The sequence below is a fragment of the Thermobia domestica genome, chromosome 15 (assembly GCF_964235325.1).
Source record: "Thermobia domestica chromosome 15, izTheDome1.hap1.1, whole genome shotgun sequence".
Lineage (NCBI taxonomy): Eukaryota > Metazoa > Arthropoda > Insecta > Zygentoma > Lepismatidae > Thermobia > Thermobia domestica.
The window spans coordinates 25,584,339-25,604,287 of NC_137468.1; the positions used below are offsets into that span (position 1 = coordinate 25,584,339).

The 19,949-nt window shown below is 34.2% G+C and overlaps 1 protein-coding gene across 10 annotated transcripts in view; it reads left to right on the plus strand.

Moving 5' to 3' along the window:
- The window catches only part of shep (RNA binding motif single stranded interacting protein alan shepard), a 197,889-nt gene that overhangs the window by 167,909 nt on the left and 10,031 nt on the right, over positions 1-19,949 (plus strand). For 9 of the 10 annotated variants that reach the window (XM_081741462.1, XM_081741452.1, XM_081741456.1 and 6 more), the window contains 2 exons: positions 1,010-1,102; positions 10,260-10,415. In XM_081741462.1, coding sequence (XP_081597588.1) covers positions 1,010-1,102; positions 10,260-10,409 — 243 coding nt within the window. In that variant the 3' untranslated portion in view covers positions 10,410-10,415. The remainder of the gene's footprint in view (positions 1-1,009; positions 1,103-10,259; positions 10,416-19,949) is intronic. The other variant, XM_081741461.1, reaches the window with a different exon arrangement.

The following is a 19,949-nucleotide window of genomic DNA, read 5'->3' on the forward strand; positions in this document are numbered from 1 at the left end:
ATGTATTATAGGGAGCTAGCTTGTTTACCAGCGGGGGCTGAGGTAAAGGGGGAAGAATTTCAACAATTTTTCTGCCTGTCTCTTGCAATACTCTCTTTCCCCCTTCTATATGTCAGCGTTGCCAGGGTTAAAAATTTGTCACATGAATGTCATTCTGAAGAGTTAGTGTGAGTTGGTTATTTGTTGTGTGCTGTTGTGGTTGCGGTTTTGTTGCTTATTATTCATTTGACAATAGCTTCACAGCGTAAGAGAGGGCAAACTATACACAGCGAAGCTAGAGAAGTAATAAGGAAGGCCATAATGCAGTGCGACGAAGAAGCGAGGGAGAAAAAAAAATGAAGCATTTGTTATCACAGCCTAATTTGCGTGTGTCCACGTATACAGGGATCTTCGATAGGGATTGCATAATTGCATAAACTCTTTGAATTAAGTGAGTATCAGCTGAATTTTTTGACAACGCACTGGCAACCCTGCCCAGGACCGTTTCTTGGCGACAGGGTGGGGAACCTGCCAATCAACTTTGAATTCCTCAGCCTCGCATTAAAGCTAGCTCCCTATAATACATTCACGCACATAAGTACCTGGACCCCTGGGGTCCAGGTACTTTTGTGGGTGACTATACATGTTAAATAATATAACCTGCAGTTTTAACTGCTGTAACATTTCTATAGTAGTATTTGAGCTCGGTGTAAAAATATTGGCGCTTACATATGATGCGAGGGATTTAGATTTGCTTCTGAAAGGCAGATTCCTGCTGGAATTGCAAGTCCACTTGTCATTGAATTGTTGCTGGAAAAGGAGGTTAAACTCGAAACAAATTACGGATAAACATATGGTAATAGTACTGCAAAAAATAAGTGAAGAAAAATCTGGACTTGCAATTACAATTTTTTAAGGTTAGCGGTATTTACTGTCTGATCCCTGTCATAATGAATATACTAATAATACGACAGTAATGATAAAAGTTTAAAAATTCGATGCTTTTGACTTTGAGATTTTATCTCCTTAGGTGATGCCTTCAGATCCATCTGTTCAGTATGGTTCGATGATTCCTCAGTTAACTACTCATATGTCCGCACTGCAACTTGGAACTACCGGATCGGTGAGTTAATAAGTGTTAAAACCTTGTATACTTTGTTTTTGGAGTATTGGTAAGGCAGAAAATGTTTTGGAGAGGATAGTTATTTACCACATTGATGTTTCACACAGTAAGAAGATATATTTTATCAGTGCAAGAAAAAAAAAGGATATTCCTACTTTAAAAAAAATAAATAAAGCTTCGTGTGAAATAATGATTTCGTGATTACAGTTCTTGAACAATATGTTAATATAAAAGTTAAATCAATAAAGAAACTTTTACTATTTGAATACTAGTGAGGTGCTTTTGTCAATTTGATGCATAAGGAAAGGATTTCTCCTAGTACCTTTCCATTTTGATTGATGAGAGTAGTGATTATTAGTGTTGATAATGAAAAGTGGAGCTGCCGTTATTAGCAGCACAAAAATGTTTCAGTGATGCTGAAGTTCGAGTGTATGATTATTTTCTCCTATTACGAAAATTTTCCTCTTGATCGTGTGAACTGTGTGTCGAAGTTCCAGCGGGAAAGAAGCAGATTGCGTATTATGTAAATAAAACATGTTCTTTCTTAAATATATATATAATGTATCCAATGTTTTTTTCCTCGCTTGATCATGTAGTAAGCAGAATTTTCACTATTTTTCTTTTTCTTTTTTTTAAATAAAAAAGTCAATATTGTGCTTGTCTATAAGTAGTAAAAAATCACGTGTTTGTGCGCAATTTTAGACAATATACATACATATATAAATGTGTGAGCTCTGTCTTGCTCCAATTTGGTTATTATGTATTACTTGTATGTTAATATTTAAGAAATGTTGCAATCAACTATGGGAAGAGGTTGTTTGTAAAAGGTATTTTTTTGCATTATCATTAAAGGCAAAGAGAATTAAGTTTGTGTTCGAGATTTTAATTTTTCCTTCCTTTTCGCTTATAATTGTGTTCAAACATATGAAGTGAGTGAAGTGTTTCATGAAGTGTGTGTAATGAGATCAAAATTGAAAAGCAAATTTCTTAAAAATGGCAGAGGTCAGTGAATTCGCTGAGTCAATTTTATTAACTTATCTCTAAGAATATACTTAGTTTCAACCTGAATGAATTTTCCAATGATTTTACCAGCTAAACATCACTCTGAATCGTGAGACAAGTGCCCGCGTCCTTTCTCTGGCTCTTTAAAATCTCAGGAATAGAATATGTACCACATAAAGAAAGTAAATGTTTAACGTTATTGCATCGTTATCAGTAGGTACTAACTAAATCTCGCGTCATGTCAATAGGGGTTTTCTGATAGTCAACCGGCTCCATTGCATCACCTTTTTAGTAGGCACTAATGCGTGTTCCAATGTATGTATTCTCGGTGTAAAAAGCTTCGCAGGACTGTGCCTAAAACTTGATTAGTAAGTTTTAAATAATAATAATAATAATAAAAACTGAGACATTGCATGCAACTAATTAACACGTAAAACAACAATTAGATATACAATTCAATTCCATGTTCGAGGACATAACTATATGGACTTAATTCATTCACGTATTGATTAAAAGTATTCAGTTTTGCGATTTGCACTGAATTAGTTTAGTTTTCGGTAAAATATGTATTGAAATTATTCCTTTGAAAAGTACACCGGATGATTACATCAATCTACATAGAAAAAATTGACCTTGGTTTCCCCTTTACGAATTAAGGATAATAATCTATACGATAGGCAACTACACTTTTAGTGTTCAAGGCAAAAGCTGGTAGTTAGTTTTCGACTTGGGAAAACTAGGTTATTCCCATATTTGCCTGATGGAGGATGAGTAGTATTTTATAATGCTTCTTTTCCCATAATTTTCTCTGTAAAATATATATAAAATAGCAATAAAGGAACAGCGTGCAATGGTCATATCGTGAGTATGCTTCCATAATAATCGGAGCAAGTTGCCTGTAAAAAGTGCTGAGGATAAACGAAAGTCTTATTTGATAAGTGAAATATAGCATTAAATCGCGAAAACAAAAATCCACTGTACGAAGGTTCTGTGTTCTGATTTGCAATGCTAACTTTTGTTTTTCTTTCTTTCTTCAAGCATATGCCTCAAATGACGGAAGATGATTTATCGCTGATCGACTGTCATTGAGTGTGCAATATGTTGAATGAGCGTGCAATTGAGCGTGTCATTGAGTGTGCAATTGAATGTGTTGTTATAGTATTCATATCTTGAATTCAGAATCTCAAAGCTAGCCTAATGCATGTATGTAATTGCTGCTTGAACTTGCACTTTTGCTTAATTCGGTGTGGAAACTAGTGACTTACATACTTTCATGTAGATAAAGACGGATTCGGACCCATTTTCCTTATGTAAGTCTGCAATGCAAGGCCTCTAAGCCAATGTAGGAGGGGCAGAATAATGAAGTTCTTTCGTTTGGGTTTCAAAAGCAACTGCGGAAAATAGATGCACCTGGAATAAAGATAGGGATTAAGATTAATCATCGCATATGTAAAAAGGATTAAGTAACTATGGCTGCATTACACAGAATATTCATGTATACATAAGGGATTGTTCCTTCGATAGAAGTCAGACACTCACCTCTTACGAATGGAGTAGTTGTGAAAATTATGAGAACATGTAGCCGATTTTGGCATCTGAGAATCATAATAATTAGTGTTCGTGGTTTACAGTACAAAAGTGTTGTCTTTAAGCCTAGAGAAATGAGAAGTTTCTTTTTCTTTCTTCCTCAAAAGTGGATTTAGATAAGAATAGGAAGCTTAAAAACAAAATTCAGGTGGGTATATGCATCATACGTTGTTGCGTAAAACTGCCATTTGAAGTTTTATCATTATCCTCGTTAAACAGAACAGACTCGAATTCGTTAATTTATTACTCTTTTCTTTTTTACAATAATTTTTTTCCCCTTAACTGGAAGTTTATTTGGATTCAATCTATATATTTTTCTTTTCTAATAAAACATTCTAATAGACGGTGAAATTTTCTCTAACTTAAGAAAACGCAATTTACTTTGAAATAAAAGATACTATAGCAATATGTACATTCAGAAATGGACTGTTTTTCATCAGTGCTAACTTACAAGGTGCGTACCAAATGTACATGCTGTCTACATATAACTCCTTTCGTGGTGAATAGTTGTCCTATATTTCTGTCATTTTCCAACACAATTTCCACTCTCTTCTAGAACCATTGGAATCTTTGTATCTCACTGTCAAAAGTGTCTCAGAAGTCTTTCTGGGTTATATTTTAGGCTGGAAAATCACTTCCGAGGACAGATCTGTACTGAAAGCGTGTCCAATGAATCCTTCACTTAAAAAATGAACAAGTGCCACTGTGGGATATTTCTTAAAAGCAGAATGAATAAGAGACCACTTTGATATTCTTACCCTGTAAAAAACCACCGCCTTATCTGACTGTCGAGGGATCAACGTGACCGAACTTTTAAGTGATCTGTCAAAATTCTTAAGTGATCTGTCAAAATTCTTTCCAGAATGCAATGAGAGAATTCTGTAAGGTTACAGATATCTGCAACGGTTAGTCTTTTGTCCTCCGTAGCTAGGGCCTCAGCATAATCGAAGTTCTCTGAGGTGGCTGTACGAATTGAGCTTCCGGATCTCGCTAGATCTTCAGTTGATATCTTTTTTTCCCCAGTGAATATATTAAAAACGATCTCAAAGTTTGAAATTTGACACAGTTCAGCCTTACAAATGTAAATTTAATTCAGGTGTAATTGTATTATTAATCTACCATTATTAGTGTTCGAAGTATGACAAAACTGCATGTAACTGACAAAGATTCACACCTAATACTTTATGATCAGTAACTTGAAATACTGGTTAATGATGCAGCAGTTTCGATCTGCATGCATTTCATAACTAGTTGACACAGAAGACCTGATCTGCATACATTTCATAGTGAGAAAAGAAAGATTTAATATAAATTTTATCAGATAGCGTTAATTCGTAATTGATAAAAAGTTCTATAATTGCATTTCAGTGAAATAAATATTACGTGAAATCTGGTTTAGTTACAAATAAATGCAGTTTTACGCACTGATCGTAGCTCCGTTTGTTCCAAGAAATGTCTTAGAAATGGCTCTTTTTCCGGGATATGTTTAAGAATCGGGTAACATGCATTGAGTAGAAATTCCTGATCCGTCCGAAATACTTATATACTCTGCTTACACGGGAGTAGGGTAATAGTAGGTATATAATTGCGGCATCGATTCATCTTGTAATTTTCGTTTATCACCTTTAGTTATTCGTTTCGTTAGTTTGAGTCAGTTTTCCTGATTTACTTTAGCGTCATTTTTTTCATCCTTTCTTTCCAGGATGTCCTCGAGGGGCTCTTAAAGTCCCAGTGATCGTATAGGAAGTGTTTGACAGGATTCTCAAAATAAACAGAAAATTTTAGGGGCGCTTATATTCGAATAAGTATGGTATAATAAGGAGTTCAAAGGTTTACTAAGTATGAATAGTTTCGCGTACTACACAAGATAGCAATTATTCGCAGATTGTACGTCTTATAATGAAAAGAGAGATTGAATCGGCTTAAACTGTTAACCATGACGGTTGTCAGTCATTCATAATTTGTAACGTTGAAGTTAAATCGAAGTCATACTATTGCAGTGGCTATTTCCAAAAGAATAAAGGATAACAAAATCAAATTAATTTCAAAATTCGAGATATACAACAATCTGTGGAAAACTATGAAACAAAAAGTGGTCAGTGTTTTCAAGATTGTCAGCTAGTCAGTCAGAACACTATAAGGCCAGGATTAAAAATTACTGAATAATAATTAGTTGCTGGAAAGCACCGATTATTTTGTTTAGTTCTATATTTTATAACCCTGCTGTGGGGACGTGCAAGCGTTGGAAAAGCAGAATTGTAAATAAGAACAAACACTGTTAAATTTCTGCCGCGGTAGTTCAGTGGTAGAGCATTCACCTCTGGTCTCTGGCTCTATCCAGCTCGCGCCAAGTGGCCTTTGTGGTGAACAAACACCGTGTGCGTGGGTTTTCTTGGGGTTCTCCCGTTTCCTCCCACTTTATTCACTCCATGAATTCATTCATTTCTCATCACTGTCTCCTTTAGCCTAGCCGGTATAACCGTGCGATTTCTTTTTGTGGCTTAGATTTCAATTATGAATTAAATATTGAATTTTTGTTGCTTACCGTTACAGAGTTTTTGAAACTAAAAGGTAAGAAAGTAAGTTAACGAGAAAGACGAACTGAAATCACGTAATCTAAGATATTAAGATGATCGTTCTTGTGATGGTTTCACAGTGTAAATATTGTATCCAGAGTACCCATGACTGTATTTAATTTAGGTTCTTTCCAGTGAAGTTTCTTATGAGCAGCAAATCATCTATTACAATCTACAATCTGTTATGTTTTTATGTTTTATATTCAATTAAATAATTCCATTTTCTTTCTTTTTTTCTCTCACTAACTTTAAAAAAAAAAAAGCTAGTATTGAGAATGCTAACAATGTGGCAACGAAAATTACAAAATCAATTAATAATTGAAATCTGGCGAAGGAGAAAGAGAACGTCAATATTTTTCATGTATTTTCATTTCTTTTAAAATGTAAAATAAAGCGTATTCGTAGAACTTAGCCAATTTTCAGTACGAAAAAGGAATAAAGTATTTGTCACTTTTTGGAATATTGGATTTATTGTGTCAACATCAGACTAACTTGATTTAATGGAGTGAGTGAAAGATATGTTTTTCAATGTTTGTACTTCTGTTGTATTGTGACTAATATGAACTGTACCTTAAAGAAGAGAAACTAAACCAATATTCAGTTATTCAAAAATCTGTGACAAATACTGTTGGTATTACATTAGAAGAGTATTTTGTAGCGAACATTTTACATAAATATTGTGTATTCCCTATTTTATATAGTTGTTCATTTATAAACTGTAAATCGAATATTGCAATTAGCTATATTGTTCAGTATTTTTGTCAGACAAGACTGCTAAGTATAAAATGGTATAAACATCTGTAAATTGAGACGAATCTATTCTTAATTTTTTTTTTTTTTAAATGAAAACACGTATATGCATGCTGCTAGGTCTGCGATAAGAATATATCACCATATTTACGAGTTAAGCAAGAAAATAGTATTCTTAGGTGTTTTATACTAATATTGTTAATTTAATATATATATACTTGGTCACGTATATTTTCACATTTTTACTGGCGATCGTAAGAATGTTAAGTTTCGAGTAGTTGTTCGTTCATCAAGGAGAGTGGCACGAATTTGACTAATTTCAACAGTTTGCGAAACCTTACAGAGAAGTACGTTATCTCTACTTCTAAGAAAATGTACAAATGTAACGAAATTGGTCAGACCATTTCGAAATCGATAAGAATATGGTAGAACATAATCATTTTTTGTGGTGCTTGTGCATATATTTCAGTAATACTTGAAAAGGAAAATTAAGAATTGTACAATCCTATTTTAGAAGTGTGTATGGACTTTTATTTATTTATTTTATTTATTTATTTTTTTTTTGTGTGTGGTCCGTTTTCACTTAACTACCACGTGCTGTTACATAGCCTTGTCAAAATGAATGACTTAGGAAGAATACATACCATTAATGGCTGTAATCTTATTTACGTTAAAAGATGTAAAACTTTTGAAAGCTATTATAATCTTATTTATTTTTAAACTTTGCTGTACAACTGTTAAAATTGGTTAGCGTTTGCATTTGTTTCGTGAATAAGGTAGTAGTGAAAGGGTGGTTTTGGGTATAGTTCAAGTAACTTGCAAAACGTCATGTTAATAATTTGCATCTAGTGAAGTTAAATATATACAGTTTCAGCAGTACTATCTTTCCCAGCAGAACTTTATTACTCACAAGCACTTCTTGCTTTTCTAAGAAAGATACATATATTCCACTTACATGTGTATGGCTGCATAATGATGAATCCAAGGGACTTGAAAAACCAAGCGGAAAATTGTCTATGTAACACTGGAAACGACAGACTTCTTGTCTTGGAAGGAACACTTCTTTGCATAAATTTCTGGATTTCAATTACGTTAATGTCACACTTTTGAGTTATGAAACTGCAAGGAAAAAAATAAATAAATAAATAATTTGTTTTAGTTTGAACGTAAAAGATTCATTCTAATTTGAAGTAAATCAATTTATTTTCTCAACTTACACTCAGGACTGCATCTAAATATTTATTAATGCCGAAATTTTCAATGGGAGCCTCTATATTCTGTTTTTCGTTGTTAGTTCTAATTGATTTCAGATGAAATACTGAGCGGTGACCCACGAAACTGACAGTTTCATCTGCAACTAACGAGACCTGTTCTTTAAAAAAACGAATGAAATCGATTTACTTCAAACCACAAGAAATGTTGATATTCAGAATCAGCCAATTTAGGAGTTTGGCTTACCAAGCCTGCGTTCTACATTTATCTTGGCCATTAGGGAAACAAACAAAACAAAACAAAAATACTAATTGATGAATCAGCACCGAATTCGGTCAGTGTAGGTAAAAAATTAGGAGTAGAATTAGTTTATGGAGGCGATTTCAAAACCGGAAATGATATTTTCTAGAAAATAGTAAGATGTACTTGTGAGTAAGCAGTTGTGTTGGAAAAATTTGTACCAAAATCTACCGAAACTGTACATATAGAGCTTCACTAAACGCGATAACGGTAAGTGCATAAACTTATCGTTACTAATTATTAACAAATATTCGTAAATTTTTCAGTTTAAACACATGTACCCCAAGTCCTTCGTACTTTATATTTTTTTAATATTATGCCCTATCCACTTCAGAAGATATTCAATTATTTACAAAGTAAATAAATAAATAAATTGTAGAATCAAGCTCATATGTGTATTAACACCTTACACTTTTAGTCTTTAACCGGTACAAATTGATCTATTTTAGTACGGGTTTCAGTAAACTAACGAAAAGAACTTCTTTATATTTTTTTTTAAAAAAAGTAAATATTTCCGAAGTTACAGGCAAAAGATGTAAATTCACTTAAGGCTTAATTGTGTATGAATTTTCAAGGAGAAACATTCTGAGTTCTTAAAAGTGATATTTTTTTCTCTGTCAAGATGAAAATGTAGCGGAAAAAATATTATGACAATGAGAACCTATTATTTTTAAATTGTGGGAGTATTTTAGACTGGAAGTATTAGAAGCTGTAACTTCTGTGAGTGTACGGTTACTTAAAAGAAACAATATTTTGACGATAATGTATTCTTTCTTTTTTCTTTTAAAATATCGTATCCCATATACACACACAGTTTGTATGTTGAAACTACAGCGCATTTTTTTACTAAGCGATAATGTGCAAGAAGTTCGAGTTCCTTTTCTTCCCGCCCAGTCAGAAGGTATTTGGTTCGAATCAGGTGGCAGGCTAATCTAACTGAAGTTCGTCCTCTCTAAATTAAGACTTGGTTGAGGTCCTTTTTCATTGTTTTTATATAGGATGGTTAATTTCATTGTAAATTGCCTCGTAGGTTTCATCTGAAATTCCACCGAAAGCTTTTTCAAAGACTAAAGGTCTCTCTAGAATTTACAAACTGCTGTTGAGTGAAATGGATCATGTTGCCACGGTGTTATCCATTTTATTTAAAATCCATCAAATAAGTAATAAACGATATTGCTTTTGAGATCAAGTGCTCAATTCTTAATAAAGTGTATCCCTTTACCATTGTTCTACTACCAGATGTACTGTAAGATGTAGATTTTTAAGTGGGTGGAAGCACGAGTTAACTGTTACCCAATATACAAGGAATATTTTTTTTTTTCTTATAGCAAGTCTGATACCTGCGGTATTTTACATATTTGCGTAGTTTGTCATAGTAGGGTAGTGGGATAATCGATGGCAAGTTGAAACCAAAATGTATCTTGTTGTTAAAATAAAAACTTGATCGATTTATACATCGCGATTGAAAACCTTTGTTTCTTTTAGCAAATCTTTTGTATTCTGTTTCAATATGCTTCTGCCACAGAAGTTTTGAACGAACTATGTTTAAATCCGACTTAGATTTTCAGCTGTAAATTACCGTATTACTAGAGTAGGAACTAGCATGCTTTTGAAGTGGGTTCTTAGTTACCGCTTTTATTATTATTTTTTATTGTTTATTTATTTATAATGAAAAGTTAGAGGAATTGTTAAATCGCGTTGTTCTTACTACTTGTTCCGTTCTGTTCCAGTACATTGCTGCTGGGCCTCATCCATATCCGTTTTACCCCGGTCCAGGACCTATTATCCATGCTGTTCCTATTGCCGATTCAGAGCAGACTTCAAATGCAGCTTCACCAGAAGAGCCATACCAGCCTTACCAGAACCAGCCTGCCAAGTAATTCCAGGTAATAGCAATACAAACAAAAACTTAATGTGACTTGCTTTAGACATTTAAAATTTAAAAAGAAATGTTACTGTAATTAGGAAAAATCAAGTAGCTAATTTTTTAAACGCCTTCCCGAAGATAAGACGAATAAGATTTTTTGAGATCTGTTTCGTTAAGAATATAATTAAACCTACACTATTAATTGTAGACTACAAAGTTTTAGAAAGAAATAATTATTTATTTAAAAGATTACTATTAATAATAAGGATATTTGAGTGTTACGTTAAAAATTTGGAGATAATATATTTCAAACAGAATTTATAGTTTATATTCCTAAATTTTTGTTACTAGCATTCATTCTTTTAAGTTTTTCTAAGAAAATGGTATGGTTACATGCCAGAATTGTGCAATAAACTCTGTAGCCATTAGGGCTTACATGTTGTTCGGTTTCTGAATTTCGTTCTCTAAAAAATACAGTTTGACTGAATTCTAACGATGTTTTTTTCCTGCAATTATTCTTCTGTTTCCGTTTGAAATCTAGATAGTATCACCCAATGTATACTGATTATCCCGACCGATCTTTTAAGATTTTCTTTTCAAGCATATAAAGCAAAAGCGTAGATGATACATTTAAAACACATGCAATGAATCAATCACTTCTGTACGTCGTAGATTAATAGGGTTGAAACAATGCTATACAGAATTCGGTATTAAATCTTTCTTTCTTTCTTTTTCTTCGTTTTCTTTAAATTAATCGACATGAGCAAATACACATACAAACTTACAAGAACCCAAATTTGGCTTAGTAAGAGGTAACTTACGGTATCGGTTTGTAAAACTGCCCAGCTGAACTGTCATTGAACTTCAACTATTGAATTTGCTTTCTTTAATTAAGGTAATCACTTTAGTCCAAGTAACTGTGAAGGAACTACAGTAGGGAGAAATACAACACTTAAATGGAAAATTCAAAAGAAAATGGAACAAACAGTTGCTAATGTGTGCGGTGTTGGTTCATTACTTGGCGGTGAAGTTATCAACTATAAAGGATAGTATTGTTTTACTTGGAGGCGTTACATAACATCATAAATTCTGGTAATTTCAGAACTCATTTCAATGAGTAAGGTTGTTATACGTCTTCGAAACGTATGGTGAAAATTGTCTGCTGTCTCCTCTTTCCCCGAAGAATCCAAGTTTATTTCTTATTTCTTTTTTTATTATTATTTATTAAGTTTATATCAGGAAGTGTTGTGGTGAAAAAGAATGGAAAAGAAAATATATATATATTTACACTACCACCCACAATTTATTAGAATGTCTGTATCTTTAATCCTAGATAGACTTACACAGTGTGGTGTATTTGTCGTGTACCTTTCTGTTGGAGCTATCTGTGCATGGAGCTAATAAAAATAAGTGCATTATTTTCTACGTTTGAGGCACGTACGCTCCTGGATCTGATTTCTGGTAGAACAATTTTTGGTGTTTCCTGAGCAATTAAGAAGCTTCTTGAGTTAGAGAATTTGATCAGAAAAGCAGAAATAATAGCGTTGCGGCAGAGACGCTTTACATTAATCACTTGAGCTTTTTCTGAAAATTGTACAATCGTGGGTAAAATTGTGTATTCACCCGATATACGTCCAGGGGCGTCATTTGGGGAGAGCAGCACCCTCCCTGAGTTTGAGATGCACTCCTTTTTTAATAAACTATACACAATGAAAAGATAAAACTCGGTGGAAAATCTTGCCCCCTTACCGGTAAAACTGAAATGACTAGTATATAGAACATATGAGATGACTTATTTTTCTGCTGTCGACCTGTGTATTATATAATGGAATCCCATTACCCTGAGTAGTTTTCCGTTCTTTTAGTTATCAATCTCGATTTTGTACGTATGGCTTTCTAACAATGTTGACTAAATTCAGAATATACTTTAAATACTGTAATTTCTTCAGTACAATTGTGAAACTAACACCAGTTTTGTTCCCAGAAAATATTTCGTATCTCCTCAACACTCAGGTTAACACCGTTGTCTCCAGTGGAAGCAAATGTTTACGCAGCACCGCGTGATATCGCTATTATCTGTAGTAAACGTAAATGATTGGGACATAATCTTTTTTCTGTTTCAATAGAAATGCTGGCGAAATCCTAATAACAATGTATAGTTACGTGCAAAGTACAGTAATGTAAAAAATACTTCATTCAAAAGTTTCCTTTATAATTGAGCTGTTTTGAAATTTCATCTCCATCGTGAACTTTCTACAAAAACTGGAAGTGTAAAATCTACTACAAATCTACCGGTTGCAATATTTATCTGTCTAGAGCAATAACGTTAAGATATAGCAAGAAACTTTCCTTCGAATCAATTTAGTGCTCTAAGAATAGGTAAAATCTTCTCTCTAACTCTCTATTGAAACTGGAAATAACATAAATCAACCACTTCCAGTTTTAACATAAATCACTAGGAAGTAAAAACCGAAAGCGAGTGAGTTCAGCGTCCCATGAATATATTCCATCTCTACTCCAATCTTTTTAAAGCTGAAAATGGTAGAAATCCATCATTTCAGTTTTCTATACTGAGTAAACATTACTCTAGAAGACATTACTATTTGTTTAATTCCTGATTTTAAAATTGTTGGAAATAGGTGCTAGTTTAGGAAACTGTTCTCTTGGTCCCTTATCGTAACAACAGTACAGCATTGTTACTGAAAGGGATTTGAGGTGTTTTAGATTCTCTCACATAACAATGTGCTCATTCCCTATGTCATTTTTGCCTTGCTTTACGGTTCTGTTCGAAAGCCTGTTAAACTAGAAACATTGTTTCTTCATTTAAAGTAGGACGCCTTACTAGTATAGAGCCCAAATGGCTGTCGATATATATATATATATATATATATATATATATATATATATATATATATATATATATATATATATATATATATATATATATATATATATATATATATATAAATTTGTAAACTACTTATTTTCAACAACTTCGCTTATATATATAATCTTTATTCACAACGGAGTTGGCTATTGCCCCGGACTTCCGATACACCTTATGTATATAATATACACTAAAATAATAGAAACATTCGTGTATTGATGGTGTCTTGTGTTAGCGCTTTGGAGGAATAGTGGGACAGCAACCAAACCTAGCTGAAAGGAATCGCCAAACATTGAAGTGGATTGTTACAAAGGACCATACGGCTTATGCAATCCAACTAAGTGCAGAATTCAGTTATCATGTGCAGCGACCTGTTTTTACAATCATAATCTTTTGCCAGTTGCACAATCGCAACATATGTTGTGGGGTTGCGATTTCAAATTGGGAGTCGTCAACGCGGGGTAGTGCAAGTATGTAGATGGTGCCAAGGAAGTAAAACATGGACTGTCCATAATTGGAAGTTTGTAACGTGATCCATGAGTCATCTGTTTCTTTGTTTCCAGCAACAAACTAGGTTTATGTAGAGCGGGCGTCCAAAGACTTGTGCTTTGAAGTTCGTAGTTGCTACTGGTTAAATGCAGCAATGGCTTTATGCTGATGTGGTTCTGAATTTCGTGGTTTTCTGTTGGTCCTATTACTCAAAGGACAGTTTTTCGAATGATTATGTGGACATCTAAGATGATCTAGTATCCTATGATACAGATGTTCTCTAACAAGACGCAGCCTTTAGATGATAATACTTCAACACACACAGTCATACCTGTTGAGACGTAGTTTGAAGAACAAAAGGATTAAATTCGATACCTCCCGTAGCCTGCTTAGGCACTCGATTTGAAGATTATTGAACCCCTATTGTCAGTTTTAGAGAAGCGAATCTGACGCAATTTTCTCCTTCGTCAACACTGACGCAAACGGGTGCTGCACTGTATGGAAACTACTTACGTCAGTTCCACTGCAAATATAAGTTGTATTATAGGCTAAAGGGATCGAACACCATATTAATAAGGTAAGTTGCATTTTGTTAAGGTATTCCATTATTATGGTAACTATCCGTGTGTATGTCCATATATATCGCTTTTCTCTTTTGGTGACTCAGGATGCAACAGAAAGCATTGGAAGACATCCTGTAATAGATATCATTGCAAGAGGAAGCAATGTATATGAGTATGGAAAGCATGTGCAGGTTTGGTGTAAGAGATACGCAATAGAAACGGGAACATTATTGTTAATGACAGAAATAGATATGTATATACAGTAGTAGTTTGACTATACTGTATCTGCATTGAATTATGAATAGAACTATGTATGGAACGTGACCACAGAGAAATGTTCGATATGCTTAACACCAGCGCTTTGAAGGATGAGAAAATTAAAACTGTATTATTTACTGTAACTGGAATGTCCAAATAAATAACGTAGTTTTGTTTAGCAAATTCCATACTTCATCAGCAAAGGACTAATTTAAAGATTACGATAAAAATCCGAGGTAAATAATAGACTAAAAATAGAGTTGCTGTAGTACATTCTAATAATTGCTGCTAGATTTACATAATTCGTTAATTTTTGTCCTTTTGCTGATGAAGTTTGGAAGATATCAGACGTTAGCATAAATGAATTATATATATTTTCCAAGCTTTATCTCAGTGTTGGTAAATGAGAGTTGGTTTTATTATTGTTTTACGTACGTCAATATAGACCAAATACAAAGAATTCCTTTAAATACTTCTATTTAATGAATTCTCCATACTGTAATATATATATATATATATATATCCTATCAGATAAATAACTGAATGTCTCAAAAAGTAAATAATTCAGAACTTGTAGTGAGAATGTAGAAAGATATTGGACAAAAGCATCAAGATATTTAGCAGAATTTAAAGGAAGGAAAATCTCAGGAGTGGGAAAGATTACTAATAAGAACATTTTCTGCAAAGACAAAAAGTGAGGGCAATGTGAATGAAAAAGCCATTTGGAATGTATAAATTCCTAAAATATTCATGTTCAAGGTTTACAGAGAAAAGAAATAATAGTAATTTTAGTATTATATCTTGCCCCATAGGAGTAGAAGTTTGGATCCAGAAGTGAATGTATCATATTTGAGGGGTACTGAAATTGAGGCCATTTCTGGAAGAAAAGTAACATAGAGTGGACCCTAATTTTGAGTTATGAGATTGCCCAAATTGCTGCTGTTTTAGTCTGTATAGGGCAAGTTACGTATTATGTAACATTCAAAGACACATGATGGATTGAGAAAGTCTATACTGGAAATGAGTGAGATAAAACTAATTGTGTGCGTGCTATTTTTCTAAGTATTTTAATGAAAAGAACATTAGATATACGTAGAAATTCAGACTGAAATAATTCGAGATCAAAGTAATTAGAAAATTCCAATTACAAATCATCTGAAAGTGAGTCGTCATAAAGATCATCTGAGAGGGGTGATTCATCTGATAGTGAGAAGAAACCAATACTCTTAATCAGTTATGCTCCTTACTGGCTAAGAGGTTAACACACCTGTTTTATGTACATGTGGTCCCGTACTTATGTACATGTGGGTTACGGATGCATTCCTAAGTAGTAATTTTGATCCTGTTGAGTAGTAGATCCAATGTCGTATGACCTCGGTGCCGGAAAGAGACGTACAGTATATATATATATATATATATATATACAGTGGACCAAACAGCAGAACAGAACAGCTAGCTTTCCATTGTCAATATATTGCAGTAAAACAAACCTATAGTGAGTACAGCTTATTCTAGAAAGAAGATAGCTGTATACCAATCTTCGGCATATGTCTCAGTTCCAAAAAAATCGTTCTAAGCAGATTAGCCACGTTTTTATACGGTGAAGCCCTACGTTTCGTGTCTACATCTTAAAATTTATTTTTCTTTATTCGTTGAGAGCTTTAAAATTAATTTGATTTACTTATACTGCTACTACTATAAAACTACGAAGAAGACATGTGGTTGACCATCTCTGTTGGTATGCAATTGTAACTTTTAAACTAATTTGTGAAAAAGCTGAAATTTGGTACTCTGCAGGTACCGACATGGAGACATTTGATATAGATTTCAATACAGCCAGATTAACATTTTTTTTTTTTTTTCAAATGACATTACGTCAAGTTGTTACAAATTTCAAATCTTTGTATTAAATAAAAACTTACAATAGTACACTGGTTACGCAGTGCTGCAAACAAAAAACGCTACAGTATAATAAACACCAAAAATTAACAAAATTTTGCAGGCTTCTACAGCCGTAATAAGGCAAATGAGGGGCTAGGGAATGCAAATTCAAAGTTCATTAGTGCTATTATTGTTTCTAGGAATACTATGGTCATCATATGACGTATTTCGAACAAGTACAAACCAAGTTAGAAGGAATTGACTTTCTTCAAAGCAGATTATTTTGAAAAAGTGCTTGGATAAGTATTACATCTAATTACTGGATGGTTTTGAATAGACACAAATATCGCAATGCCATTTACAACAATTTGAAATTTCAAACCGTTCTAAGATACGAAAAAATGGTAAAATTTTCTATATTGCTTAAAATGGGGTATTTGTGGAACCTTTTTAAAACTCGTTGCTTTCTTTTGCTTCTGTAACATCCCAACAACTTCTTGGCAGGTGTAATTACAACAAGTTCTCAGAATTGCATAATTTTAAAATGCGTTGCAAACTTTGTTTTTACCATACATCCAGAACGGTTTTAGATACCAGGTTGCTGTAAACGACATCGTGATCTTAACATATACCGAATTGAATAAAGTACTTATCTAAGCAGTTTTTCGAAATAAAGGTTTTAAAAGAGGTCATTTTCAATCCCATGTAACTTTATTCATGTTCATTCGAAATCCACAGTATCAGGCACTAAAACGTACTTCAGATATACATTACCCCGTCTGGTTCACTTGCGTTATTACTGCCGTATAGGTCACCAAACCTCTAAATCTTAAGGGTCTTCATAACGGTAACTAGCCTTCGGCTAGGTGGGCGCTCCACCCGCCCACCCCCGAAAGACTCACGCGTTTGCTTGGCCTACGACCTCGTACCTCTTTAAACTCACAATTCTACGAAATTTAGTTTCTCTTCCTATGTCAACTATGTAGATCTATTTTTATCCCAACAAAAAGCCCATTTAAGTAACATGGGAATTTCTTCATCTCTCTTTAGGCCTCTTAAAAATTAAAAATATTCACTTTTGTCAATTTCCCTGTGAGTTAGTTCCGAAAAGCTGCAATCATGCCAAGTTTCAACTTTTCACGTGAACAGGAAGCACCCCTTTTATTTTATCAGTTCATGTAGTTTTATATATAGTTAGGATAATGCAAGTGAAACGGATGTGTCAGTGCACATCCAAAGACCTTGGTGTTGAGTATTATGACTGTAATATGACGTATTTTTAATAAATAAGAACAAAGGTACAAGGGATTGAAAGTTGATTTATTTTAGTTTAATTTTGGAAACTGTTAGTTAAGCGTAATCCAATCTCGTAATTGATTTCCTACAATAGGTAAGGATCATAATGCCGTTTGCAGCAATTTCCTATCATCCCGGAGATATAATTAACATTGATAAAGGTTGCAACACTGTTAAAAAGAGTGTACTTGCGAGAAATGGTTGTAATTATCACTACCAAAAACTATTACTGTAATGGAATAGAAGCAGAGGAATGCAATAAACATTTCCCAACAAGTACATAATTTTTAGCAGTGTAGCAATCTCCATCCTTGTTTTTCATATTCCTGGAAGTATCAAATTATTGCAAACGTCATTATGACGTGATATGTATTGAAGACCATCTGCATGATTGGATGTGATATTTACGTAAATAGATTTTTTAATAAAGCTTTTTGAAAAAAGAAAAAAATCTGCCCATTGCAGCTTTGTTGCTGCTACTTTTAAGTGCGTTAAATATTGCATAATATTCTACACTAAAGTACTTCAGATATGCATTGGCCAGTTTGTCTCACATGCATTATTACTGTTGTAGAGGTCTCCAAGTTGTGGGTATGTATGAGTCTGTAGCGTTCTTCGTTGTCAACAATATAAGATAAATGTGATACATAGTAAGTTTTTGTTTTACATGTAGATTTGAAATATGCAATAACCACGTTGTTTCGTTTTTTAAAAAAATCCTTGGATTGGCAACAATGTTAATTTGGCATTGCGGAGTATGTCGAACAATTTTGCCCCTGTCAATGTTCGTGTCGCACAGTATTTCAGTGTTTTTATCCGTTAGTTTTAAAGTTACAAGGGCATTTCAAGATAAATGGTGTACCTTGTATAGACGCAAGATAAGGGGTGGGCAAAAATATGAAAACAACTGGTATAAAACAGGTAGCCATTTCAAACACGATTTGCTTGTGAATGGTAGGTGTCGCTGTAGTTAACGGTACATCTTGTGAGATATACAACCTGGCCAATCGAACAGATGTCCAGTTACAGTTCAGCGACTGGTCCGTGCAGGTATTCGTGAATCATGTCTGAGTTAGCAAGAGTTTCAAATAGGGCAAATTGTGAGTACGCATGTGGTAGGAGCTTCCGTGATGAAAGTAGCGGAAATGTTTGGTGTATCAAGAGGCAGTCTCGAAGATCATGACTGCTTATGAAAACAGCAACAGCGAAGCATCAGCATGGACACAAGTGACGGAGACAGACCCACATTGGGTAGGATTGTGACCAAGCAGATCATCACAGCACTAAAAGTCGCAGCTGAACTGAATACAGTGCTTAGAAACCCTTTTGGCGTCAAAATAGTCAGTGGAGAACTCCACAAGCAGGATATTTATGACAGATCTGCAATTCCCAAATCACTCGTAACTGTTGACCATGCTGCTATACGGAGACAGTTATGCAGCGCCCATAAAAACTGGACAATTGCGTAATGGAAGATTGACATCTGGTAGGATGAGTCTTCCTTTACATTGTTGGCCGAGTTTACATGTGGAGAACTCAAGCACAAGCGTACGATACAGACTGTCTGTTACAAAGAGTGAAGCATGACCGTGGTTCAGTGATGATTTGGGCAACCATATTCTGCCGGACCTATCATTTTCTGCATGGACATATCACTGCCAAGGACTAACCATTTTGAGTGACTATATGCATCTCATGGTGCAAACTTTATTCCCAGATGATAATGCCGTGTTCATACAGTTACCATCGTCCAGGACTGGTTTAATGAGCACGAAGATGAAATGTCACATGTCATGACCTCCACAGTCGTAGACCTCAATAATATTGAGTCCTTGTGGTCAGTTTTGGAGACCAAGATGCTAGCCTGCTACCCACCACCGTCGTCTCTACAAGAACTTTGACGCTGCTTTGATAGAAGAATGGTACTGACAACCATACGCGACCTGTATTTCTCCATTCCCCAACGATTGCAGGTCGTTCTGCGTACCAAAGGTGGTCCTGCTCGCTATTAATAAAGGTAATGTGCAGTTTTTCAGGCGTTTCCATATTTTTGTCCATTCTCTGTATATAATTTCTTCATAGATAAAATCAGAGGAATCAACACTTACGTTAGCCGAAAAAGATCAATCCTTGTCTCGGTATCAGCTGATCCCCCCCCCCCCCTTCATGTTAGGTTTCA